At 36.5% G+C, this 27,892-nt stretch overlaps 3 protein-coding genes across 5 annotated transcripts in view; 2 read left to right on the top strand and 1 right to left on the bottom strand.

Annotated features, from left to right (window-relative positions):
* Positions 1–155: 155 nt before the first annotated feature.
* On the top strand, positions 156–12,576 carry ints15 (integrator complex subunit 15). 2 transcript variants are annotated; one of them, XM_079813497.1, is made up of 8 exons: positions 156–279; positions 1,135–1,334; positions 1,473–1,694; positions 7,251–7,416; positions 7,625–7,926; positions 8,022–8,223; positions 8,322–8,361; positions 9,968–10,748. In XM_079813497.1, exons 2-8 carry the CDS (start codon positions 1,137–1,139, stop codon positions 10,254–10,256), a joined length of 1,419 nt encoding a protein of 472 aa, XP_079669623.1. In that variant the 5' UTR covers positions 156–279; positions 1,135–1,136; the 3' UTR covers positions 10,257–10,748. The 2 variants fall into 2 exon arrangements, with proteins under 2 accessions (XP_079669623.1, XP_079669622.1); XM_079813496.1 differs by having other exon boundaries at positions 158–279; positions 1,091–1,334; positions 9,968–12,576.
* On the bottom strand, positions 10,690–16,382 carry pmm2 (phosphomannomutase 2). Its single transcript, XM_079813498.1, has 8 exons — positions 16,163–16,382; positions 14,332–14,443; positions 14,145–14,221; positions 13,940–14,031; positions 13,219–13,318; positions 13,050–13,125; positions 12,851–12,966; positions 10,690–12,746 (listed from the first exon to the last, which is right to left on the bottom strand). The coding sequence occupies exons 1-8, from the start codon at positions 16,235–16,237 to the stop codon at positions 12,642–12,644; spliced, it is 753 nt and encodes a 250-aa protein (XP_079669624.1). The 5' UTR covers positions 16,238–16,382; the 3' UTR covers positions 10,690–12,641.
* A 71-nt stretch (positions 16,383–16,453) lies between these two features.
* The window catches only part of mad1l1 (mitotic arrest deficient 1 like 1), a 130,485-nt gene continuing 119,046 nt past the window's right edge, over positions 16,454–27,892 (top strand). The window contains exons 1-9 of one of the 2 annotated variants that reach the window (XM_079813495.1): positions 16,454–16,688; positions 19,332–19,510; positions 19,659–19,799; positions 20,026–20,205; positions 22,039–22,163; positions 22,696–22,777; positions 22,966–23,096; positions 23,632–23,746; positions 24,758–24,819. In XM_079813495.1, the coding sequence (XP_079669621.1) occupies positions 19,364–19,510; positions 19,659–19,799; positions 20,026–20,205; positions 22,039–22,163; positions 22,696–22,777; positions 22,966–23,096; positions 23,632–23,746; positions 24,758–24,819 (983 nt within the window). In that variant the 5' untranslated portion in view covers positions 16,454–16,688; positions 19,332–19,363. Of the gene's footprint in view, positions 16,689–17,521; positions 17,781–19,331; positions 19,511–19,658; positions 19,800–20,025; positions 20,206–22,038; positions 22,164–22,695; positions 22,778–22,965; positions 23,097–23,631; positions 23,747–24,757; positions 24,820–27,892 lie in introns of those variants that run through there. The other variant, XM_079813494.1, reaches the window with a different exon arrangement.

Below are 27,892 nucleotides of genomic sequence, written 5' to 3'. Positions count from 1 at the left end.
TGTCTGAATGTCATTGCATTAGATAACAAAATACCAAAGCAAATGGTTTCTGAAAACAAAAGATTAACGCTTTTCAGTCCAAATATTTAGCTTTACTGTATAGTAACTCCAGTACGCAAGTGGCGCTGATCAGCCACGCGTCTCTTTTCTCAACCGAGTCTACAATGTCCAGTACGGGGTCCCGTAGTTATTTTGATCAACTTTCACATTGCGAGTTATGGTAGATATGCATTTGCTGATTGAGCGAAGCTAATGTAACGAGTCTAATTATTAACCCAGGTAAGGGTGTTTTTAACTGTGAATATTTATATCGTTTCAACCAAGGAAACGTTTAAAATTTTAAGCAACCGGCGAAGCAGCAATTGCGCTGTGTAAACAGCGTCGCTTTGGTCAATGTGCAGAATCATCTCTTATTGTGGGTGATGTGTGTTCAGTTTTCTATTAACCAATTTATAATTCAATAAGAGTGTTTGTAATACGATCAAATTAGTTAAGTTTTCTACACATAGATGTTCTGTTTCACTATTTACAACAAAATAGTATGATACCTGTACAGTGATAGTAAAAGATTGTACTTTTCTACATACCATGGTATACTCTAGTATTATCCCAAAATGATATGATAAATGTCTAAAATCCATATTACCATAATGCATGTCCAAAAGTGTTCATCAGTATTAAAGTCACCAAGAAATCCAATTTGACAATTCTTTTTTTTGTATTTTTTTTATAGAATACTGCAGTTATGAATGAATACTGCAGTTATTATAAATGATCATTATTTTTCTAAATGAATGTGCCCTCATAATCTTTTATCTAAATAGCCTCACCTCCTTCTTGCAATGACATCTCTTCTCTGATGATGACATGTTCACTGGCGGGAGTAAACTACATTTTTTCCTTGTTCGAGAAAAACTCGACATTAGTGAACAAAAGACTATCGCAACATTTCATTCAGACTTGTCTTTAATATGATGCATGCATGAGATTCATGGTATTATCATGCTTCATTTCTAGAAATAATGCATACAATTTGGTTCATTTTATGTTACTGACTGATTGATGTCTTTCATATTTCTCATTTATACAGTTAGTCAGATTTGAATTGATGGTGTGGTTGGTCTTCCACCACAGCGATGAGTGATATTCGACATGCATTGCTGCGGCGTGATCCGCTGAGTGCTGCTAAAGAGGTTCTGTACCATCTGGACATCTCGCTTGGCAGCGCTCTGCAGAGCTCCACGGGCCCCACGTCTGGATTAGAGAAGAGCACGGTGGACCTGGTGGAGGAGTTCATCTTTCACGTCCCTAAAGACAGGAACATCCAGCCTAAGGTGAGGGACAGGAGCGTCTGATTTGACTAGGAGAAAACTGGTAAAACCATAGTGGTATTGTTGGATTGCCATGCTAAACATGGTGGTCAGATGCATATGAGTGAACTTTGATTGAATCGTGTGTTGTGTTTGACACAGAGGATGAGCTGCGTTCAAGAACTGCAGCTGCTGGAGATCATGTGCAGTTACTTCCAGGAGCAGAGCAAAGACGCAATCCGACAGATAATTTTCTCCGCCCTCTTCAGTCTCCAAGGCAACAAGGCTGACGAGAGCCGCATGGCCATGCTTGGGAAGCTAGTTTCTATGGCGATAGCCGTGTGTCGGGTGCCCATACTAGAGTGTGCAGCCACCTGGCTACAGGTGCGTGATGTGAAATTAGAGCATTTACTTTGATCTTGTGCCTTGAGTTCAGTGTTTTATGATTCATGATTTCTCTAAGGGATGTTAAAGGTAGGGTAGGTAGGATTTGGTTAAACAACTTTTTTTCCAAATTTGTTTAAACTTTCTTTATATATCAATACATAATTAAAATGTAAGTACTCAGAAAAAGAAAGTATAAAAATTGAGTGTCTGTAGACCTCTCACGACTGTTTTAAAGACAGCTCATTATTTCCATTCACGCCACCTTCTCCCTTCTGGGCTCTTTCCAAAGCCACGCCCCAAAAACACATGAACGCGCTACGCCGACCGCTCAGCTCAGCTGAAAGACGCATTATTTACCTGAGTCGAGCGGAGAAGAAGTGCATGTAGTGACATCATGTCAGAATCACATGTAATAAAAAATCTAACTTTATCATTATGAATATAAACAAATAAGATGTCTTTTAGTACTCACTATCAAGCTAGAATAACGATACTGGTAAAGTTTAAAATACACACACAACACAGTGTCTACGACACACACAGATACAAGATAAAAACATCAACATAAACATTGGTAGAGTATATAAAAACAAACCAAGGGCCGAAATAAACGTGCAGGTAAAGTTCCCGATGAACATGGTAAAAGTGTTTAGACAGAGGGTAGTAGCTAAAGCTAACTTATACCCCTTTTCCACCAAGGCAGTGCTAGAGCTAATTCAGAGCCAGAGCTAGTCCCAGTTCATAGTTGGTTCGACTGAGGAGCCTTCTAAGAACCGGTTTGCTTTTCCACGGGCTGAGAGCCACAACAGAGCCATGTATTACGTCACTGTATACGTCTCATCTTTCTCAGCAACGCTAGCGAGGCAGCGGCAATGTTGCCAAGTATGTGGTTTTGCCGCGGGCTGTTTTTTCATGTCCGCGGGATGAAGCGACCCCAATTATGTGATATTTAGCCCCGGGAATGCGAATTTTAGTGCCAAAAAACACATATTTTACCCCCAAATGTGATTTTTACTGGGGAATCCCCCCCTGGAACGCGATTGGGCTTGTTTTGAGTAGCAATTGGGCGGGTTTGTTGTGAAAACCTGGCAACCCTGGGCAGCGGGAAACACAAACTAACCAGGCTTGTTCGAGATGCATCGTCACTGCGCAGACCGATCCACGTATGATATAAAAAAACGCATGAGTGAATCAAAAGCATAAGGAGTCGTATGCTCTCGCTGGACTCGTTATCATACGGCGATCGGTCTCTGCACAGCACCGCTGCGAACAAGCCATCCATCAACAATGCAAACGTTGCGTTACTATTCATTCACATGGCTTAACGATCCTACATCGGCATCAAAACACAACGCAAACACAGCGAATCCAACGCATTCATGTAGTTTGCCGTAATTTGTATAGACGGAGATTACAAACGAGCAGCAGCTGTTAGCTCCATTAGCTGCTATTTCAAAAATGGTGGATCTAAAGTTTGTGTTCGTCTTGTTGACCCCGCCCCCAGCGCCTGACGTAATCGGTTCTTACTTCTAGCCCTGTTCTAGCCCAGCAATGTTTTGGTGCTACTTAAGAACCACTTTTCCTGGCTCGGAGCTGGGGCTTTGTGTGTGGAAACACAAAGAACCGATTTGAAACTAGGCTCTGGCTCCAATCTAGCTCTGGCTCTGCTTTGGTGGAAAAGGGGTATGAGTTCTAAAAAAAGTTCCTGGATGCGGTGTACTAGCTTTTACACATGCATTTTGTTATCTAAAGTTACATTTTGTGAAATTCAACACGACAGCGATCAACTTGAACTAGGCATATTGAGTATTTATCATCTCTACTAATGGCTCGCTAAGTGTATAACATTGTAACTTTATGCTAAGTAATGTTATGTTAGCTATATTAGGCAGCTACGTGTGCTAGTGAGACATGCTTCATGAAAACATAAACCAAAAAAAATGTATGATCAAAATGAAAGATTACCTGTCCAGCAGAAATACAGCCTCTTGAACTCAAATCAAACTGGTGCGCCAGGGTTGCCAGGTTTTCACAACAAAATCCGCCCAATTGCTACTCAAAACTAGCCCAAAACAAGCCCAATCGCGTTTCTCCGGTAAAAATCGCGGTTGGGGGGTAAAACATGTGTCTTTTTGGTAGGGCTGCCTGCTAAAATTCGCAAATCCCGGGGCAAAATATCACATAATTGGGGTCGCTTCAACCCGCGGACATGAAAAACAGCAACGGTGTTTGAAGTAGCCCGACTTGGCAACACTGGGGTGCGCGCATGTGGGCAGATCCTGGAGCAAAAGCGGCGGTAGCCATGGTAGCGAGAGAGAGTGACAGTCGCCAAAGCCAATCACTTGTTTCGTCCCGAATGAAAATAATGAGCGGTGTTTATTGCAGATTAAAAAGTCTAGAGTCACTCGATTTTTATACTCTCTTTTTCAGAGTACTTAAATTTTAATTATGTATTGACATATAAAGAAAGTTTAAACAAATTTGGACAAAAGTGTTTTAGATCATTCTTACCTACCCCACCTTTAACTGCATTAAATGGATCATTTTTGTGAGTTTCACGAAACATGTCAAGAGCAATGGGTCTCATTCACTAATAGTTGTGTGGAATTTCTCACGAAAGATTCTGCCTCATTCACAACACGTGCATACGCACATGGTTCTGTCCTTAAAGGGTAAGTTCACCCAAAAATGAAAATTCTGTCATAATTTACTCACCCTCATGTCGTTCCAAACCTGTAAGACTTTTGTTCATCTTCAGAACACATATGAAGATCTTTTTGATGAAATCTGAGAACTGTCTGTCCCTCCATTGACAGCTATATATTGAATGTATATATGGACAGACGAATGACGAAGATGAATGAAAGTCTTATGGGTTTGGAAACACATTCGGGTGAGTAATTAGTGACAGAATTGTCATTTTTGGGTGAACTAACCCTTTAACATCATTCTTATGTTAATGAATTTGAGTATTCTAAATAATCGACCACATGGTTAGAAGTTAGCGTGAAACACGGCCAAACCAGGTCCATGTAAGGACTTTCCTTTCGTCGTGCTCAGCAAACATGGCACTCTCTAGGACAAGCTCTTATCTGAGAGAGCACACGCAGCAATATCCTCAAGCAATGCCAAGTGTGCCATCCTCAAAACCAGTTCAAACACAATAAACACGCATATCTGCATCTTTATGCAGAGGCAACTCGCAGCTCGAGCTTTAACGCAGTCTTTTACGGTAATAAATGTATGTGTGCGTATATAATGAAATATATTTAAAATGAAATGTATATAAAACTTAATCTTATGTCGTTTATAAGACCACCCAGATTGTGATATTTGCGTTTAGTTGTTGCTACATTTTTTCATAAATTTAGAATAATATTTAGAACAAAAGTTATTGATGAATTTGTCAATATTTGCTCGTGGATTTGTTCGTGAAAATGTTCATACGCAGTGAATGAAACCAATGTTATTTTAGCATTATTTATATACTATTATAGTATTTATTAATATTTTGAATTAGCTTTTAATTTTGTATTGTTTCATTCTATATTTTTGTCATAAGTACTATTTTTTTGTACTTCAACTTCAACTTATTTTGTTTGTTGCCAAGGTAGCATTTGTAGTTTACGTTTTTCATCAAATATTTCTTTTATATTATTTAACCTTTATTTCAATTAACGGAAACTATTTTTATTTAGTTTTAAACTAAACTAGTTTTAAAACTAAAACTATAATAAATAATAGTTTTAGTTTTAGTTAACAATTACAGCACTGGTCAAGGACATGCTAACCCCTACATTTTTATTACCATAATGCAAACAATGCTCAATACTTAAAATAAAATATTATTTCAATTGTATTTTTACACCATGGTAGTATTTGTTATACTGTTATTAAAACATGCTCGTTTAAATAAAAAGTATTACAGTAAAAATATTTTAATAATGTTTTATTACAGTACAGGGGAGTGGGGAGGGATTTTCATAAAAATAGAATCTACATTTTTCTTTTGTGTTTCAAAATATAGGCCCGGTTTCACAGACAGGGCTTAGATTAAGCCAAAATTAGGCCTTAGATTAATTAGGACATTTAAGTAGCTTTTACAGGGTTCGTACAAGGTGCTTGAAGTACTTGAATTTGACTTTTTCCCTGGAAGGGTCCTGGAAAACCCTTGTAAATAGCCTTATTTATGAAAAGGTACTTGAAAAGTGCTTGAATTAAAGGGATAGTTCGCCCTAAAATGAAAATTCTGTCATCATTTAGTCTCGCTCAAGTTGTTCCAAACCTGTATAAATTTCTTTGTTCTGCTGAACATAAAGGAAGATATTTGGAAGAATGTTTGTAACCAAGCAGATCTCGGCAGCCAATGACTGCCATAGTGGGGGAAAAATACTGTGGTAGTCAATGGCTGCCGAGATCTGCTTTGTTACAAACATTCTTCCAAATAGCTTCCTTTTTTATTTACCTATTTACCTTTTTTAGAATTTTGAAAGTTAAAGGATTAGTTCACTTTTAGATAAACTTTTGCTGATAATTTACTCACCCCCATGTCATCCAAGATGTCCATGTCTTTCTTTCTGCAGTCGAAAAGAAATTAAGGTTTTTGATGAAAACATTCCAGGATTTTTCTCCATATAATGGACTTCAATGGGCTCCAAACGGTTCAAGGTCCAAATGACAGTTTCAGTGCAGCTTTAAACGATACCAGACGATGAATAAGGGTCTTATCTAGCGAAACGATCAGTTTCTGTGAGAAACCGAGCCATATTTATGCTATTATTTTACCTCTTATCAGATGAACGTGATCATCTCTGAAGTCCGCTATAACTTCCGCTAAGTGAGGTCAAAATACGGCGTGGTCATAGATATATTGTAAGCGCTAATGAGGCATCTACATATACATCTATGACCACGCTCGTATTTTGAACTCACTCAGCGGAAGTTATGGCGGAGCTCAGAGATGATCACGTTTGTCTGATAAGAGGTGAAATAATAGCATAAATACTGCTCGGTTTCTCGCAGAAACTGATTGTTTCGCTAGATAAGACCCTTTATTCATCGTCTGGTATCGTTTAAAGCCCTTTGAAGCTGCACTGAAACTGTCATTTGGACCTTGAACCGTTTGGAGCCCATTGAAGTCCATTATATGGAGAAAAATCCTGGAATGTTTTCATCAAAAATCTTAATTTCCTTCCGACTGATGAAAGAAAGACATTGACATCTTAGATGACATTGGGGTGAGTAAATTATCAGCAAAAGTTTATTTAAAAGTGAACTAATCCTTTAATAAAGATATCGTTTGATAAGTGAGATCTCTGATTATAGTCCTTTAAAACCATAAAGTGCTTGAAAAGTCCTTGAATTTCATTTGACAGTATCTGTACAACAAACCCTGCTTTTTTTTTAGTTGCTCTCCAGTTAAAACAGCTCAAACATGCATTTAGGTCTGGAACTAGGCCTAAACCTTGTCTGTGAAAGTGGGGGAGTTTGGGTAAAATATGACCTGGGCCACATTTCAGCCATTTATGTGTATTTTTGATTTATTTATTTTAGCGCACACACTCAGCGTGGTGTGTGCGTTTGGCTCAGGTGCTGATGGATGATTACTGCACACTGGTGCCGTGTGCCATCTCTACCCTGCAAAACATCTGTTCAGCCAGTCCTCGCTTTTGCTGCCAGCTCATCACGGCAGTAACGGCACTCTATGACTTCTCCTCAGGTACCAGGTTTCCTTTTTGTCACAACAGCATTTTTTTTTTCCTCTGTCTGCTTTATAAACATTATATTAAAACTTAATATAAAATCTATTATCAAAATATTAAAATATAATACTATAAATGAATTTCCTTAAAAATAAGCAATATTTCAATATTTTCTATGACAAATAAAACCCTAAAAAAGGATATATTTTATATTTTCGCTTGTAGAAGAGTTGACTCCGCCCCCTGCGCTCTTGGAGATGCTGGTTGGTTGGATCACGGAGGATCCCAGACTGTTGCTCCTCACATTCATCAACACGCCCCTCAATTCCAGCCTGCCGTTAGGTTGCCTTGAGATCACGCCTCTATTGGGTCTGCTCCGCTGGTGTGTGAAAGCTCCATTAGCCTATCAGAGAGGCCGGAAAATGGCTTTGACCAATGGTCATGGAGAAAGTGAAAAAGGAACAGCATATGAAGAGCTGTACTCTAAACTGCACCTCAGTGTTCTTCAAGTCTTTCTCATGCTGCAGGTGTTTTATCTCTTCAACTAGTACAATTGTGTGAGGCATTGAGGATTCCATTCAGTGTTAGAATATATAATGTGTTTTTATTTTAACTCCTGCAGGTCCACCTGACAGAACAGAATTTGATTGGCCGGCTAGCTGTGCTTCCTGTGGAGTCTGTTGCCGCGCTAGTAGAGGAAGTCAGCCGCCTCTGTGAGAAGCTCACGTCCCTCTCTGCTGCCAATCACATCCAGCTGGCTCTGGATAGGCTGGCACAAGCTCTTCAGGTCGCCATGGCAACAGGAGCCCTTCTCTGTGCCAGAGGTAAGTGATGTTTACTTCACAATGGCCTGTTTGGGTTTTGATCTTATAAGAGCACCATTTCAGTGATGTCATTTCCTCTCATGTCATTTATTCCTCAGAGGACCTACGGACTTTGTGCTCCAGACTTCCTCACAACAAGTAAGTCACTAATCACAATTGGGGAGACGTTCAGCATTCTCTTATGGAATTCAATAAATGTGCCTCTAAGATGGTGTAGTAAAAATACCATAAAAATTATGAATGCATGAAAAAAGTTGGAATTTGTGTATATATTAGGGCTGGGCAAATTATGGAACTTCACTGCCGTACTATGGGTGCAGCGGCGCAATGATATTACACAGCGCCTGAAAATAGTCCCCAGCACGCTCTCTGTGCAAGCAGGTTGTCACGTTGGTTATGTTGACGGAAGTTAGCCTATTTTCAGGCGCTGCGTAATATCATTGCGCCGCTACACCCATGGTACGGCAGCGAAGTTCCATGATTATTACGCGGGAATGAGAGAATAGCTCCTAGCTATATCGGCCTAGAAAATCGCAACTTTTCATTTTCCGTCGGCCTTAGAACACGATGTAACTATACACATCACAGCATGTAAATAGGAAAATGTTGGCGTTATTTTGGTCACTTATTGAGCAGTAGGCTAGCTGGAGCCGTTTACCTCCAGTCTTTGTGCTAAGCTAGGCTAGCAGTGGGTGCGTCAGTTATGACACACACAGAGATGAGAATGGGATGTATGGACTTATCTAACTCTGGGAAATACGGTGAATAAGCTAAAGTTCCAAAAAGTCAGCGTGTTCCTTTAAGTACACAATTAGATAATACCAATTTATGTCAACCAATTACCAAGCGATGCTTAATTTTGTTCAGTCTGTGGTGTAAAAGGTTGCATTAACAACTAAAGAAAAAACACTTGTGCAAAACATGGCCAGGTCAAAGTGTCTGGATAATTTTGGTTCCAAATTTTAAATAATTTTACTGGTATGAATACACTGTATGAATTTTTGGATATAATATGTCACAGTTTACTTTACTTTGCTACCCTCACTTACATAAATGAATTATAGTGTCCTCCACCCACTAGTAAAAAATTACATCTGGTGAAAAAATTATCACATTAAATAAAAAAAATAAATGCAAAAGTTTTTGATTGAAGTCTTATGCTCAGCCAGCAAGACTTGATTTATTTGCTTTAAAAAAATACAGTAAAAACAGTAATGTTGTGAAATATTATTACAATTCAAAAGAATATTGTTGATTTAATAGATATTTATATTTTAATATAATTATTATATTATTATAATTATAATATATTCCATTTTATTTAATAAAAAGTATTCATAATATATTTTCAAATTAAATATATTTATATTTTAATATAATATATATTATAATAAATGTATAATATATCTTATTTTATTATTTCTAGTTATATTTCCTAATTTTATATTTGTTATTTAAATGTTTGTAACAATGTTTTAAGTGTTGGTACTTTTGATCAATTTAATGCATCCTTGCTTTCTCCAAAAAAGCTAAACACACAACTTACTGGCCCCAAACTTTTAAATGGTGGTGTGTATACATATTATTTGTTATTAAGTATGATACTGATGATATATCTATCTGTTCAGCCACCCTTCTCTCTTGATATCTCCATCAACCATTCCAAAACCATATCTCACAATCACTAACAAAATGTATGTTCATTTGTGAGCAGCGTGTAGTAATTGTTCATTTTGTGTTGTAGTCTGTTACAGCTTGTGATGTCCGGTCCAGTGGTGCAGCCTCCACCTCACAGCGGAGCCTTCCAGCCCAACATGTACCCACACATTCACCCGGGTCGACCCTCCCCGCTTTCTCCCCACAGCCCACACCAGTCCGCTCTCCCCTCACCGCACAGCCCGCATCCCGTACTTTCGCCACATCCAGCGCTCTCCCCACATCGCCCGTTAACGGCCCACACCGCACACCCTTCTCTCTCTCCACACGGCTTTCATCCTGCTGCCATGGCCTTTCCGTACCGGCCCATTCGTTAACCAGCAAATCAAAAAGACTTTTGGACTACTCTGCGTCCTCTTGGGATGAAAAACATATTTTTTGGTTATGCTTTATATTTGATGACCTTCAAAAAGTCTTGGGTTGAAATGTTCTTGTAGTCACATGGTTGGCTTGACCATGTTGTATGGTCTTGTGCATCAAACATTGGATATACATTGTATCATTATTTCAGTTTTGATATGGACTTTAAAAAGTGCTTGTACATTGTTATTTCAGCTAAAAAAGCAGTCATACCATCAAATATATTTTTGGAAAAGTGACATTTGTGGTTAAGTAGCAAATTAAACACTTTTTTAAAAATCCTTAAAATGCCACTATTTTCCCAAAAAGAAAAATTTCAAAAAGCAATTAGTGACAACTTTAGTAAATAGTTATATTCTTCAAACTAAAATAGGCATGTGAGTAGGTTATGGATGTTGAGAATTTTAATTTCATTTTTTAAATTGCTAATAAAAAACAAGAACATATTTATTATGTTTTACCTCTTTTATGTGTTTAGCTCAGAATATGTACAGTAACCTTTCTTCTAGTTTTGAACTCATACATGTAAAGTATACATCATGTCCTTTACTAGCACAATGCAACAGTATTATATCAATTTCATGTTTATTATACAGCAATGTGTAGCAGATTTTGGGCACACAATTAAGCCACTTTAAACATTATAGCTACGCTGTTGATTTCATTTGTTTCACTTCAGCAGTCAGACAGTTAATTATTAAATCAGTTTAATTTGAGCAAAAATGAATAGAGCCTTTAGTCCCTTTGACCTAATGTCTTTTAATTCCCCTCTAAATTGTTGCACCTTCACTCCTAATTTTAGTTAGTCCAGCCCACACCTGTATTTATTAATCACATTTGCTTCTAATAATTATAATAATAATAAAAAAACATTAATCCTAAACACAACATGCACATTTTATGAAACCCACCTGTACTTCTGGTCTTACGGAGTGATATCTGATACAGGGTTTCTGAAGGTAAATTTAAGACCAAATAAAGAACATTTAAGGAATAAATTGAAGGGAACATAAGTCAATATGTTCTCTAAATGTAAATGTCTAAAAAGCACACAATAAGTTGTATTAGCAACACTTCAAAGTTTGAAAATACAAATTCCACCAGATCTCCATTACTTTTTAATAATTTTTTTTTACAAAAAAAGCTAATAATATAAAATATATCTGTTCAAAGCTCGTCTTCCAAACACTAGAATATGGAAATAACTTTTACTGAAACTTCTGATCACACTACAAAAAAAGTAAATTTGTCTTGTTTTCCAGTGTCTAAAATCGAAAAGATTAAAATTTACTTGAGAAGCAAAATTACATAAGAAAAGAAATCTTGAAAATGTAATTTTATGATTAAAACAAGAACAAATATCAGCCAATGGGTCCAGAAAAATCAACTTAATTCAAATAAAAAAGTAATTTTCACACCCATTCACACGTTCTTGTTTTAAGCATAAACTCACTTAATTTTGTTAAATTTCTCAGAAAACAAGGCTTAATTTCATATTGCATGTCAAGTAAATGTATCTTGATTTAAGGATGTTTAGATATTTGTACTGGAATACAAAAAACTGAGTTTTTTTATTTGCAGTGCGTGCAATTTAATTTAGGGCCCTATGAAATCCATTTTATTTATTTTTGTTGTTTTAGCTTTACTCTGTTTTAATGGTTAAATTACATGTTATTAGTCAAAAAGCATGTTTAATTAATTGAAACATTCATTAAACATTTACAATTGAACAGAAATTTATCATAAGTTTAACAAAGAAAATACTTTTTAGGGCGCTATGATATACGTTTTTTTATTTGATTTATTCATCCAAAAGTTGAGTCCAAAAGTTCTGCATTATACAGTAAATTCCATTTTTATGAATGGATTCTGCAATTCTGTACGTTTTCCACATTGCAGAAATCATAGGGGCCTAATTTAATGCCATGATATTGAACTTTATGCCATGATATTGAACTTTATGCTCCAATTTAAGACATTTTTAATGCCTTAAATTGTAGAAGGTCAAATTAAGACTTTTTAAGACCCACGGAAACCCTATGATATCTGTTTTCATTTGGACCAGAGTGTTTAATAATTTTAAGTGTATAGTATGTATTGTCCAGTATTGACATGATTTAAGGCACAGAAGTTTAGACATGAAACTAGCACCAATCAGTCAATGTATCAGATTACATAAATAATTATATCATAGTCTGTATGTACAGGTTTATCCAGTACCTGTCGTGATGTACAATCATTTAAATACACAAAAGATAAAAATGGCTTGGGCTTGTCAAGTGAGACTTCCGTTCGTAGTTTTACAGTTCTTGGCACGTCTTTATTCTGTCATGCTCAGGGTCTCAGCTGAAGAAGAGCTCCTTGCAGATCCGTTGTGTGTCCTCTGGGGACTTCACCTCATGACCGATGGTCCTGGGGTCAACAAAGATTTCATAATCGTTTCCTCCCTGTTTGGGAAAAAAATAACATCACAAAATTGCTTCAAAGAAGTTTGGAATTTCTTTGTAATGTACATACTGTGTGTGCATGAATACTAGAATAATGGACTCACAGGCATTGTTTTGTCTCCAAAGAAATGGATGGACTTGTATGAGTCTTTCTCCACTATTCCCAGGCAGTAGCGCTTATCCCAGCCCTCTGGAAACACATCAAAGCTGATCTGCCCACCTGCAGAAAAAATACATATACTTTATCTATACTACACAAACATATTATTGGCTAGATAACCACATATACACAAAGTTACTTACCAATGGAGAAAGCTAGTCCTTTCCCAGCAAACTCTTCTTTTAAAACAGAGACAAACTTTTCTCTGATTTTCTCCTTCTGCATAAAAAGAACGTAAAAAAGGTCAATCAACCTGTAATGACATCCTTTAAAAAGACAATTGCATATGTTGATGCATTTCTAAAAAATTACCTTATCAAGTTCGAAGAATTCGATTCTTTCCTGTTGGCTACAACTTCGACCAATTGGGGAGACGTTCAGCATTCCATTACGGAATTCAATAAATGTACCTCTGAGGTGACAGTAAAAATATTATGGTTGCATGAAAACAAAAACAAAATTGTGTTTTATGTATACACACACACACACACACACACACACACACACACACACACAATTATTTATATATAAATATGTTGGTAAGATTTTTTTATTTGATGAAAAACACAGCAAAAACGGTAATTATTATAACATTATTACAATTTAAAACAATTAATTTTCCATGTTTTATAGATTTTTAAAACGTAATTTATTCCAGTGATGGCAACGCTTTCTAGCCAAATTAATCAGTGTCATGTGATCTTTCAGAAATCATTCTAATATACTGATTTGATGCTCAAGAAACATTTCTTATTATTATCAATGTTGAGCATTTATTAGCAAATAGATAACTTTAGTGACATTATAAATGTATTTACTGTCTCTCTCTCTCTCTCTCACACACACACACACACACACACATATATACATATATATATATATATATTCGATTTTTATATATATGACATGATGCAGTTTTAAACTGCTTTTAATACAGTTAAATGCAGAAACTTGTGTTAAAATAAATTTTGATTTTAACTGTAATAATGACAAACTTTAAAACAATGCAGTAAAAAATGTTTTCCCCCCTTACCTCTTCTTGGGTAGTTTTAACTTTGAAAGGTAATTGAGGCAGAAATTTATAAAATCCTGTAAAATGTCCTCTCCCATATATGCTTGAATACTCTGATTTAAAAAAAAGAAAAAGAAATTAAAAATATATCCCAATGGAAAAGCAAATTGTATAATTTGCTGGACAGTCTATTATGTGAATTTATTAAACAGAGAATCAAAACTACCTGTATGGAGTGCAGCTGTCCAAACCTGTATGCTACCAAACCATTCTCAGCAAACACATAATCCACTCTATCAATCACTGTAAAACATGAAACAATTAATTACTGCCAAGGACACATGCACACTAGTATTGAACTGGATGCTTTTGCTTATAATTGCATGCGTATTTTAACTCTTTGTTATACACACCATCATCACCCAACTGCTCTTTGATTTTGTCCAAATCTGATCCTCCAACCACCCCGACTCTCACGCGCTGTCTCAGGTCTCTCAAGAACTGGTGCATGTCAGGAGTTGCTTTCTAAAGACAAAAAACATACACAGGCAAAGAGGTAACTAACACATTCCATTAAGCACAAAATTATAAAATGGTTTTAATGTTTAAATTTAGCTGAAAATCCATTAAATAGTCATACATTTTAAATAGTGCTGGACGGTAAGACCAAAAATCTATATCACAGTATTTTTTAAGATTCTGGCGGTTTAACAGTATATATTTATTTTCATGACTGGATCTTTATCTAAGCATATAGTGGCTTATTTTACAGTCAGGAGAACATAGAATATAAAAACATTGTAATGTCAAATACAAAAATGTACGTAATCAAATCAATTTATAAAGTTAACAATTTAGTTAACATTTTAAATGAAATCAAATTAAAATATAATAATTCATTAGATTTTTTTTGGCAAGTTTACTATTTAAATTAAAACATAAAATGTGTTTGATATTCTTTAAAAAATAATGTAATACTTTAAGAAGTACATTCTACTGTGCAATAGTAATATATTTTTCTTTCATCATGGACACTTTTTAAAAAACTTTAATAATTTTTGGATATATGAAATACAATGTAAAGCAGAACTATTCTTCTCGAGTCAGTGTCAACTTACTCAATATAGTAATAACAATCAAATTTCCACATCAATTTTTAAAAGAGAAGCACTTATTCTTTTGAGTTGAAACGCAACCCAAAACTTGCAATCTTTCATTTCATAAGTCATTTAAATCGGGGGGCCACAGCAAACTTCCAAATGTGAATCAAGATGACTTTTCTTATAGACAAATAGGATATTTCTTATTTTAATTCACTTCATCAAAAAAAAAAAAAATGTTTCCTTCTTTGAAGAACCAGGATTGGAAAACCATGAATTTCTAAACAAAAGTCATGTAAATTATCTTTTCACAATTGTATACATTTTTGTTTAGTTATACCAAGCTCTAAAATATATTAGCAGATAGAAATTGTGAGTTAAAAACATTTTTCAATCCTTAATTCTAATCTAAAATTTCAAGAAAAACTGGAAAAGTCATGTGGCCTTTGAATATTTTTGTGGACAATGGAGGGCCTTGAAATCAAACAGTTGCAAAACACTGATTTAAATTTGTTGCACTGTAAAATGTGTTATTTACAGAACCAGCCAGGATTTAAGAGATTAGTCTATAATAATGATATATGACGTCCAATGTTTATTCGTAAAATCTATCTTCACCCCACAAGCAGACTAAAACAGTACATGAATGTTATCTTTAATAGACAGCAATGACATGTATAACTGTACATAGTACACATATTGCCTTTTTGTGTGTGTGATATATATATATATATATATATATATATATATATATATATATATATATATATATATATATATATATATATATATATATATATATATATATATATATAGAGAGAGAGAGAGAGAGAGAGAGAGAGAGAGAGAGAGAGAGAGAGAGAGAGAGAGAGAGAGAGAGAGAGAGAGAGATGTTTTTTCTCCAAGCTTCTGTCACCAAGACAAATTATTCGTATGTGTAAACATACTTGGCAATAAAGCTCATTCTGATTCTGTGGCTGTCATAGGATGTGTCAAGACAGACATAATTATTAGTATTACCTCCACAAATAACTGCATTCACAATACATATTTGACTTTATAAAAACCATTTACACACATCCATTTACTGAAAAGATTAATTAATTAACAAGACTAGCTAACACCTTCAGCTTTAGTCACTCACCTGGCGAGCTGCTGTTAACGTCCCGTCTACATCAAACAGACACAGTGTTGTCGGGTCCACGTTTGAACTGGCCATTTTAATATCTGCAAACTTTATAAATCAGTTTTCGATCAGTATAAAGTTTTGCAAAGACTCAAACTGCCAGCATGAGAGTTTCAGTTCACCATTCAGCAGTGCAACGTCACAACTTCCGTGTTGTCGGACGTGAGCCGTGCGTCACAGTCCACGTGCCCATGAACCAACAGCAATAGGGCTCGGGCGCTGCGTTGCATTCTGGGACGTGGCGGCCATGTTGATGGCCTCGCGAATGTAAACATACAGCAAATCGAACGAGGAGAAGCAGAGTTGGGAGAAAGAAAAACTATGTTAAAATCCCGAAAAGGATGTGGAATTTACCGGGATACGTTAAATAGGGAAGCCAGGGACCGGTATATGGACAAAATTGGAACTATTAACGGTTTGGATTCATATCAAATTTGCAGTTCACAAATGGATGGGTTCAGGAGCTGCAGACCATGAAGCATATGTAACGTTAACCTTTTACCTTGAAGCATTCTGCACCGTTCTGTGTTCTCGGGTTGCACTACTTGCAAATAAACACTGAAAAATATCTGATTGTGTGACACTTCTTGCTTTTGCACATTATATTGATTTAAGTATATTTATTTTGAAGATTGTGGGTATGGATGCAACAGACACTTATGGCTGTATTTAATGCACATTTATTTTATTTCAACGCTAGGGCTCATGTTTGTCAGAGCAAAACATACATACACAATCTTATAGAGGAATGTCATGTCTTCGTCCTTGCTTGGCAACACCATGTGAATCGGTACTTTATCTGACAAAATAGTGTACTTGTTGCGGACGGTTACAATCACCCTTTCCACGTGAATTCGGAGGTGGGCATTTTTTCTTGTGCTCCCCACATCTCTTGCATCCAGCTGACAACGTTCTTTTGTGAAAGCTGCGATCTTTACCTCGGCACACATAAGTCCCACACTGTCCTTTATGTCAAAGCCGCGATCAGCCAACACCATATCCCCAGGTAACAGTTTGTCTTACAGCCGCGATCCAAGCGTATCCATACTTGGTCTCCGCGGTTGCGTCTCCAAGCAGGAAAGAGGTGGAAAGTTAATCCGTTTTCGAACTTTTTCCCATGGCGATTATGTGATCTAGTGTTACACCCCACAATGCAGCAACGGTTTACCATGGTTTCCAATAATAACGCCAAATTAAGACACACAACTGAGAGGGAGCACGTCTATAAACAGTGCGCAGTAGTCCGAGTAGCAGCAAATGAGGCCATCAACATGGCCGCCACGCAAAGTAATGACGTCATACGCCCGAGCCCTATAGTGTAATTACACTTGTGTTATTGCTTTTATATAGCAGTTTAATAAACAAAGGGTCTAAACTGGATTTTCCAGAATGGATGTACGCGGTACGTTGTGGTATTTCGATGTAAGTGTCATATAGAATGGGTGAATCTATTCCGCCCATCCACAAAGATGGCGCTGTCGTGCAAATGAAGTAGCGGCTACTCAACCAACGAAAACAAAATCGCATGAAGTTCAAACCGGAGACACAAGCGCCAAGAGGGAGACAGCTGTGTAAAGTGAGTTACAGTGTTTCCATCCCGAACTGTATATTTTAAATGATAGGAAGGAAAGGACGCGTATGTTATTGAATATGCATTCGTCTGCGGTTTATTCTTTGAATAAAATCGTTTTTGGAGAATGTTTTGAGGTGACGTTAGCCGAACGGTTGCTAACTTGCATTGAACTGAAGCGTGTGTGATTTAACTTTATTCCTTATGTTTACCCCACGAATACGTATTTTAATATAGTGTTAACTAGTGCTTTAATATATTGTTATGAGCAGTGTTCGGTTTATAAAAAGTCCCAAATGCCATGTTTTGGACAATGCCAAAGTATTCTTTGAAATACCCTATAGTAGATAGTGCAAAGGGGGGTTTTACACTATGGTCCTCTCTAAAAGAACCAAACTCAGACCATTTGAAGTGGACCAAGAGGTGAACCAAGTGAAACCCAGTTCTGTTTACGCTACTGTCTGTCATAATGATGTATGAATATGGTAGACCTTTACCTTGGTATGTAGCAAAGTACCATGAGTACCAAAGTACTCATTAATTGTGTGTCAAGTGAGCAAGTGTCATCTTTGTTTAGTCAATAATTCAAGAAGGTCCATATTTTAAAGCTCTTTCTAACTTGTAATCAGCCTTAAAACTAATATAGTTCTTTGTAATTGTTTAACTATAGCATTTGTTACAATAAGGGCACGGCTCCTCATTACCACACAGGCCAATGTTAACTTTTTTCTTTCTTTTTTTTTTTTAATCTATAGCATTTTTTATGAAAAACAGCAACACAGTTAGAAACTATTGCTACAACATGCCACAGGTGTAATAGACATCTTTAGTGAAAAATCAATTCCCTTAACTGATTATCTATTATAAATTGTACAACTAGTCAAAATTTACCACAATAAATTCAATAGAATGTTATCAATTCTAGTAAATGTGGTCATCAGGAGCTTGCAGGATGATGTTTTCCCCTCTTGTCATTTTAGTGGCTGTTTTAGATCATGTTCGACTTTCTCCGTAGTGTTTTACTACATTCTCAATAGAATTAAAATGGGTCGCACATTTTATCATCGCATAGGAACGGCTCATGCAAATCTTAACACTTTTATTTTGGAGCACGCTGGTGAGCGCACCTACAGTGTTTTGCGCGCCACTTAATTAAACAATTGGGCTTCAGTCACAGTCATTTTGCACAGACAATTGATTATAAAAGCGAGAAGTGGCAGTACGCAAGAAAAAGTACAGGTACGCTTAAGAGTAAAATGTAGAAGTGCCTGTACCGTACCGGTGAGTACCGCCCCACTTCGAGCACTGTTCTTAACTATAAACTTTCAGTATTTGAATTATCAATTGCCCAAATGTTAATAGCATCCTAAAGGGGTTGAGAATACCTATTTTTAACATATTAAACAATTTACATATTTAAACTGAATTGACCATAGAACTGGTCATTATTTTACATGTATTCGTGTAATTTCCTCTTTGGTTTGAATAGTGGGTTTCTTGAGGATAGAGTATAAATGTTTTTTTTACACTTCTATTCATTAAAAAAAAAAATTCTAGCTCTGCAAGGGAGCTGTCAAGACTTTGTCAAAATGGATGATATGGAGGATGACACCACAATCTTCTCAACGCTCAAATCTTTCAAGAGTTTGATATCGTGTCCAGATCGCTCTTTGTTGGAGACGGAGCCAGCCTATGGAAGAAGCGACCTTCAGAAGATCTATACTAAACGAGTGGAGGCAAGTCTCAGACTCCTTTCATATTTTGGTCCTTATTTTTATGGTAATTTCTAAATGTCAAGTCAGTGATCTCATAAATATGACCTCTTTTAATCTCTTATGTAGCATGTGTAGAGCAGATTACTGAATTTGTTGTTGTGCACTGTAGTTGGAGGAGGCTGCCGAGCGTGTTCGTTCCCACACCAGCCTGCTGCAGCTCACTCAAGAGAAACAACAGATGGAGCTCAGTCACAAACGGGCCCGTATAGAGCTGGAGAAAGAGGCACACAGCAGCTCCAGAGACTTACAGGTGAGTGATAGATGGGATAGTGCTGAAAATCATGCAGGATTTTCTTTTCAGGCCTTTTTCTAACTGTATTCCTGCAATATGAAAAAAAATGCAGCCTGAAACAGGGTTTAAAAGACACTGCAGACAAAACCCATTAGGATGTGATTTGGTGCATTCAGTCGCTGCTGTGGAAAAACCTAATTCGACCTGTGTTTGTGTGTATGTGTCTGTCCGATTACATTTACAGAGGGAAACTGACCGTAACAGGGAGTTACTGATGAAGATCAGACGTCTGGAAGAAAGAGAAGGGAAAGCAAATCAAGCTCTTAATGAACAAATGGAAAGCAACAAGGCTTTAAAGCGTAACCTAGAGGAACTCCACAAGAAAGCAAATGAAAAGGACAGCAAACTTGCAGAGGCGGACCAGGTGTGTTCATATGTATTGGTGTTTGTAGAGTGATAAAAATGCTCCCCATATTATGGTTTGATGAATTATTATATAATATTATTTCCTGTTGGAACATGAGATAAATATCAAAGGTTGTAATTGTTTTTCAATAGCCGGTTGCCTCACAGCCGGTTTGTTACTTGTTAGTGCTAGTCATTTCCAATTGTCGTGAGAATTTTATTTTGACAAAAAAACTGGCATATACCTCTATGAATATGAACATGTTTTAATAAAAAAATTTAATTGACAGGGACAAAACAGAATAACATTAGCTGTTTCCATCGAAAGTTGCGAATTTAACTTATGCTCAATATTCGCATAAAACATTTGAGAATAAAGCACGGAAGAGTTTGTCACTTCCTGATAAACTGGTGCTAAATATCACTTAGAAAAATGGAAGTTTCTGCAGTAGGAAAAGCCACTGTATATAATCATTTTGTAGATAATAAATTACGTGCGCCTCAGAGCATGTAGATAAAATGCAATAAAGTTATCTATGCGCATATAAATAGGTGGATGGAAACATAGCTATTGTTACCATTTCATGCAGCAGATGTACTGGGTTTTCAGCAGCCATTTCTTTAGTTTTCTGTGTCACATGATCCTTCAAAAATCATCCTTATATGATGATTTGGTGCTCAAGAAATATTTCTTATTATTATCAATGTTGAAAACTGTTTTGCTGCTTAAAGGGATAGTTCACCCAAAAACGAAAATTTGATGTTTTTCTGCTTGCCCCTAAGGCATCCAAGATGTAGGTGTCTTCGTTTCTTCAGTAGAACACAAATTAAGATTTTTAACTCCAACCGTTGCTGTGTGTCACTCATATAATGCTTGTCAATGGGGTCTAATTCTATTTGAGTAAAAAAACATGGACAGACAACTTCAAATTAAACCCCGCGGCTCGTGACGACACATTGATGTCTTAAGACACGAAACGATCGGTTTCTGAGAGAAACCGAACGGCATTTATGCAATTATTTCACCTCATATCAGACGAATGTCTTCAGCTCTCCAGACTCCCGTCACTTCCTGTGAGTGAGGTCAAAATTCCGGCTGGGTCATAGATTCGTCATTCGAGCGATCCACGCAGGCACTACTGAGGAATCTATGTATATATCTATGACCCGGCTGCTGCTATTTGACCTCACTCACAGGAAGTGATGGCAGTCTGGAGAGCTGAAGACATTCGTCTGATATGAGGTGAAATAGTTGCATAAATACCATTCGGGTTCTCTCAGAAACCGATCGTTTCGTGTCTTAAGACATCAATGTGTCGTCACGAGCCGCGGGGTTTAATTTGAAGTTGTCTGTCCATGTTTTTTTTACTCTAATAGAATTAGACCCCATTGACAAGCATTACATGAGTGACACACAGCAACGGTTGGAGTTAAAAATCTTAATTTGTGTTCTACTGAAGAAACAAAGACACCTACATCTTGGATGCCTTCGGGGTAAGCAGAAAAACATCAAATTTTCGTTTTTGGGTGAACTATCCCTTTAATATTTTTGTGGAAACCACACATATTTTTCATAATGTTTTGATGGAGAAAGTTTGGAAGAATAGAATGGAAATAGAAGTCTTTTTTAAAATAATAAATCACTTGACACTCACTTTTGATTGGTTTAATGCATCCTTGATGAATAAAAGTGAATTTCTTTGAATGGTAGTGTGCAATTGCATACACAAAAATAAAACTGTGTAATGACAATTGCTGTTCACAAATCTGGTTTTGTTTAAACCAATCTTTTATACTTATGTTAATCCAGTTGGGATTGCATGAGGTGTTTAAAGTATTGTGCTCATTGTAGATGATCAGTGAGTTGAAAGACGAGACACGAAGGCTCGGTCAACAGATCCAGATTCAGGAGTCCAAATTCTCCACCCAAAACCTGGAGATCCAGGCCCTGCAGGAACAACTGGATGTGCAGCGCAAGTATGAACTCAAATGGGCACAAACACACACTAGTGGCTCTCACACCGGAGGAACATTTTCATAGTCCCTGTAACTACTGCCGGAAGTACACGCTTTTTGGCGTGTTTGCACGGCAGGAACTGGGAACGATTTTAGTTATAGGAATGCCTTTTGGGGGGACTAAATTAGCTCATACTTCAGAGTAGGGTCTAACCCAGCACAATGGGAACTACCAGTGATGTAAGCGCATGTTGATTGGCCAAACGCATGCCGTATGAAACAAATGTAAACACACAGTTTACATATACTTCCACGAACATGGAAAACATTTTATCAACGAACATTGTTGAATGCTGTGCTTAAGTAATGTCACTGTCGACCGCCTTGCATCACCCCAGAGTTCATACCGGCAGTGCGAATGTAATTAGGAAATTGGCCTTAGGGGAGAATTTAGTTGGGGCACTGCTATATGGTCCTATACTATTTTCCCTTATACTCTCTCTTTAATACAAATACAAATGTACTATGTTGTTTTTGCGTCTGATGCTGATAGGAAGTTCCAGGACATCAGTCAGAGGTACCAAAATCTCCAGTCATCGCATTCCACCGGCACGGAGAGTGAACTTAAGATAAAGGTAATTCTGTTTCAGTCTTAAGTTTTGTTTTCTATGAAGTTTGGAGCACTGAGAGATGTCAGAAGTAACTACTTCAGTACCAAGTTGGTAGTAAAAAAACTCCCAAAACAATCAAACTTGTATTTTGCATCATGAAATTGCCTTTTATTTGTGACCTGGTCCCTCTTTTTGGTGTTGTCCGTCTGCAGGAGTTGGAGAGGCGTTTGGCTCTTCAGGAGCAAGACGCTGTGATTGTGAAGAACATGAAATCTGAAGTGGCCAGACTGCCTGAATTGGAGCGGGAAATGAAACGTCTGCGGGAGGAAAACTCTTTCTTAAGGTATCAACATTGTCATCAGCAAACTGTTTGTGAGGCAGTGTGGCCTAATGGTTAGAGAGTCAGACTGATAACCCAAGGCCAGGCCCTTGAGCAATCTCATCCCAGGCCCACTGCTCTGTGTGTGTGTGTGTGTGTGTGTGTGTGTGTGTGTGTGTGTGTGTGTGTGTGTGTGTGTGTGTGTGTGTGTGTGTGTGTGTGTGTGTGTGTGTGTGTGTGTGTGTGTGTGTGTGTGTGTGTGTGTGTGTGTGTGTGTGTGTGTGTGTGTGTGTGTGTGTGTGTGTGTGTGTGTGTGTGTGTGTGTGTGTGTGGGTGTGTGTGTGGGTGTGTGTGTGTGTGTGTGTGTGTGTTATTACTCACTGCCCCTAATGTGTGTGCACTAACTTAGATGGGTTAAATGCAGAGGACAATTTCTGAGTATGGGTTACCATACTTGGCCTTCATGTCATGTACATTTAACTTTTTCTGTGATGGATGCATACCTAAATCATTATTTATAACTATCATAATTTCAATCATCTCTCAATTTCCTTTCCAGAGAGACAAAGGAGAACAGCAGTCTGCTGAAAGAAGAGACTGAGGGGTTGAGGAGGAAATTGGAGAGAATGGAGAGAGTGATGGAGGATAAACTCAAAGTGGAGTTGGAGAAAGAGGTAAGCACACATGCAGAGTAGTTTGTCATTGTGCATAATGTAATTCTCCTCTGAACATAATGTGTATTGTATCTGAAGTTTTATGGGTGATCTTGGCTTGAATGAAGAAGTAGTTCTGTCAAAATTATCACAATTTTTGCTCTGCAGATGCTATGCAGTAGAGCTGCACAATTCACGATTTTTGCTTCAAATAGAGATCACAATTCTGAATAGACAACTAGACCAAATAACATAATTTACTAGAAGGTCTGACAAAATATGAATTGCTGCAGTCTATTTAAAAATGTTTAATTAGTTTGAATGAATTATTTAAAAAATCGGTTTGAATGAATGATTCAGTGACTCACTCATAAAGACTTTGCTCGTTTCATCACTGGATGAATCAGCTTTTTTGAATGAATCTCTTGAATGAATGATTCATTGACAAATATTTTTTTTAAGTCACTTGTTGCCACCTACTGGCCTAACAATATAATTGAAACAATCTTTATTTATTACCGTTACATTAGTAAAACACTACCGTGGACATCAGTGTTTATATCCAAACTGTAAACTTTTATCCCAGTACTTCTGTAATTTGTAACACAGAAACAACGATACGGTGTGGTTTAAAAAAGGCTGTTTGTGAAGCTGTTTCATACTTGTACATGATAGCTGTTTCTCTTGGTCAGCGGCAGCGCCAACACAGATTTGAATGTTCTAGAGGTTTTGTCAAAGGTTAAATAGGCGCATGCGAATCGTTGTTATTTAGGAATAAGATTGCGTGGGTGTTTGATTCGTGATCGTTATTTTTTTAATTAATCGTGCAGCTCTACTATGCAGACTTTCTGATTTTAAATTATCTTGTGCATGATATTTCACCCCAAAAATAAAAAATAAGAAAATACATTTTCATAAAACATTCAAAGATGATTTCTTGCCTCAAAGTCTAATGTATTTGTACATCATAGTGGTGTTTGTTTTGGCTTTTAATGTCCATCATTGTGTCTGGATGTGATTTTTATCTTTTAGAAATTGGAGCATGAGCTGCAGGCTTGGGAAAACATTGGCCAGGCTACAGGACTTAATATTAGGTGGGTATTTTCTAATGTTTTTAAAAAGTAGAATTTTGTTGAAATATTGCATTAAAAGCCTGATAGATATCTGACACTCAATATGAAGCCATATTTAAGGGTATAGTTATTGTAGTTAGCACTATTTGAATTTAATGAAACCTAAAGCAATTGTTTTGGCTGATATGGTGATTACATGGCCACCAGAGGGCGCTCCGATCTTAAGAAACTGGTTGTTTCTCTTTTCCTGTCTGCACCTGTGTAGGTCTTTTAACTTGTATTAGGTCAGTCAGTAGTGTTGGTTTTAAATTCAACATGCTCTCTGGTTTTGCAGTGTTTTCAAGGTCAGCTTGTTATATATGCCGAAACAGTCGCTGATGTCTGTGTGGACTAGTTTCAGTGTGTTTGCATATGCATGTGTTCTATTGATCGTGTGAAGTGCAGATGTGCTTTGTCAGTCATGTGGAAAGATATAAACATTGTCTGTTTAATGGCTTATGGGGATTTGGTAGAGCACACACACAGTGCTCTTGAAGTACCCCTCACAATGACAAATATTGAATCTCTTATTGGTCAATCGCTGTCCTAAAACATCAGACATCAGTGCGAGGGAATGATCAGTTTAACATCCGTTACCAATATTTAATGGTATTAAGAGTATCTAAACATCTGCCTATAGAAATTGGATGGACGGATACTTCCAAACCTGTATGAATTTCTTTCTTCTGTGGAACACAATTCAGAAATTTTGAATAATGTACTAGTCATTTTTTTCTGAGGTTATTGTGAATGGACAGATGCAAAAGAACCATATGATAGCTTTGTGTGAGGAACAGAACAAATTTTGGCCTTGTTTGCACCTGGTCACCTGCGTTTTTAATTGGATAGCTATCTGATTTGTTAAAACTATAGGGATGTAACGATACATTGTATATTGCGATATAAAAATGTGACTATGTATTGTTGATTTAAACTGTATGATTTGCGATATAGAGTTAGTTTTATTTAAAGCTCAGCTTACTTTATATGGTATAATTCACTCCAAATTTTTTAATTCTGTTCTCATGTACTCACCCTCATGTCGTTTCAAACCTATTCGATTTTCATTTAACTTCAAAACACAAATTAAGATATTTTTCAAGAACCCAGAGAAAGATTTCTGTACCTCCTTTTAAAGTCCATTCCTCTCAAACTTAAAAGATCCCAAAAATGTCATAAAGGCATCATAAAAAATAATCAATCGAGTGGTCTAATCCAAATCCAAGAACATGAGAGTTTATAAATGCACCTAAGCATTTACAGTTTGGGAATAGTCATTTTGACACGCATTCTTGCGATTAGGACTCTGACTGATTGCATTGATCATCTGAAGTGCACTCCTCAAAGTTAAAGCGCAAACATAATTTAAATCACCATATCACATTTAGTTTTAGTAGTGCGATTTATTCAAAGCGGTTCAGATGGCTTATTCTTATATGTATAGTGCATTAATAGCAGGAGAGGGGGAACATAGCGAGCATCGGGAGAGTCTGTGTGCATGCGGTGTGAGTACTGCCTGAGAAGAAAAAAAAACATTTTACGGAGTTTCAGTGACATTACTACATTAAACTACTATATATAATGTTGAATATCATGCATGGTAATGCAATGGGGGAGTATTTGTGTGTCCTGATAATAATATAATGACAATAATATTATTTAGATGATACTAAAAAAAATCTCTTTATTTGGCTTAAAATATTGCGATTAAATATCGTATCGCGAGTTTAGTATCGCGATAGTATCGAATTGTGACTTGAGTGTAATTCATGATACAAATTCATGATTATTATTTTTTTTTTTTTTTAATTAATCAGTTGGTCTGATCTGAAATCATTATTCATGATCTGGTTTTCAAGTTCAACTGAATCATCAATGAGGGGAAGAATAACACAACATTTTGATTTGTTTTTCACACAAAGCTATCATGAGACTTCAAAAGACGTGAAAGATTTTCATGTTATAATAATACAGTGATTACAGTGAATGATTAATGTGTTCTTTTGTTTTCCATGGAAGGGGGGAAAAGCATACAGGTTGCTAAATGATAACAGAAGTGTTATTTTTGGTGAGATGGGGGGTCAGAGAAAGGGTGGAAAATGGTTATGAAAGACAAAATAATTTAAATTGGCGGCTAGCTCCATATTATAAATAATAAAAAACGTTATTCTTAATTCAAACTCTATGAAAATGTAGTTATTAATATGTATATATCATTTGGCTAACCTCAGGATGGTTCTTTTTTTCCCAATTTCTCCACTTTCCATCTTTTTGTGGTATACACTTGGCCCCAACGAAAGTACAGAATATTAATACAAAGATGTTAAAGTGGTGAACAGCATGTTTCAGTGTTGATATATGCTTTATTTATGGAAAAATGAAAACTAACCCTATGCAGGTTACAGAATGATGACATTTGAATGACAATCTGTCACAGTATGAAGCCAAGCGCACACTAAAGGACTGAAGCTTGTCGTCCTTTTTGTTTGAATCCTGAAAAAAAAAGACTTTCCACAAAAATAGTAAGCAGCACAACTGTTTTAAAACATTGATAATAATAATAATAAATGTTTATTGAGCAGCAAATCAGCATAGTAGTGATTTTTGAAGGATCATGTGACACTGAAGACTGGAGGAATAATGCTGACAATTCAGCTTTACCATCACAGGAATACATTACATTTTAAAACGTATTAAAAGACAAAAAAAATTTTTTTTGAATAGTAATGATATTTCACAATATTACTGTTTTATTGAAACTAAATTTTTTCTCTCTCTCATTGTGCTAAAGTTGAAGCCTTTAGCTGAAACACTTTCTTCTATCCAAGCTTAAAGGGTTTTTTCACCCAAAAATGAAATTTCTGTCATTAATTACTCACCCTCATGTCGTTCCAAACCTTTGTTCATCCTCGGAACACAAATTAAGATATAATGACCACTTTCAAGGCCCAGAAAGGTAGTAAAAGGGTCAATGACAAATAAGAAAAATAGTTTTTTTAAAGATAAAAACAATAATAATTTTAAGTAAAAGAGTTTTAAAATGCATTTTTATGTC

This window comes from Gobio gobio (genome assembly GCF_949357685.1).
Source record: "Gobio gobio genome assembly, chromosome: 3".
Classification (NCBI taxonomy): Eukaryota; Metazoa; Chordata; class Actinopteri; order Cypriniformes; family Gobionidae; genus Gobio; species Gobio gobio.
The sequence above is the reverse complement of the archived record's forward strand: the minus strand, read 5'-3'. Positions and strand labels throughout refer to the sequence as shown.

Excerpts from the sequence above, each read along its gene's own strand:
- pmm2 (XM_079813498.1), bottom strand. The coding sequence starts at position 16,237 with ATGGCCAGTTCAAACGTGGACCCGACAACACTGTGTCTGTTTGATGTA. Across the intron at positions 14,032-14,144 it reads GACAGCTGCACTCCATACAG|AGTATTCAAGCATATATGGG; the intron begins GTAGTTTTGATT and ends TTTTTAAATCAG. Across the intron at positions 12,747-12,850 it reads TTGGAGACAAAACAATGCCT|GGAGGAAACGATTATGAAAT; the intron begins GTGAGTCCATTA and ends TTTCCCAAACAG.
- ints15 (XM_079813496.1), top strand. The coding sequence starts at position 1,137 with ATGAGTGATATTCGACATGCATTGCTGCGGCGTGATCCGCTGAGTGCT. Across the intron at positions 1,335-1,472 it reads ACAGGAACATCCAGCCTAAG|AGGATGAGCTGCGTTCAAGA; the intron begins GTGAGGGACAGG and ends TGTTTGACACAG. Across the intron at positions 8,362-9,967 it reads TCCAGACTTCCTCACAACAA|TCTGTTACAGCTTGTGATGT; the intron begins GTAAGTCACTAA and ends TTTGTGTTGTAG.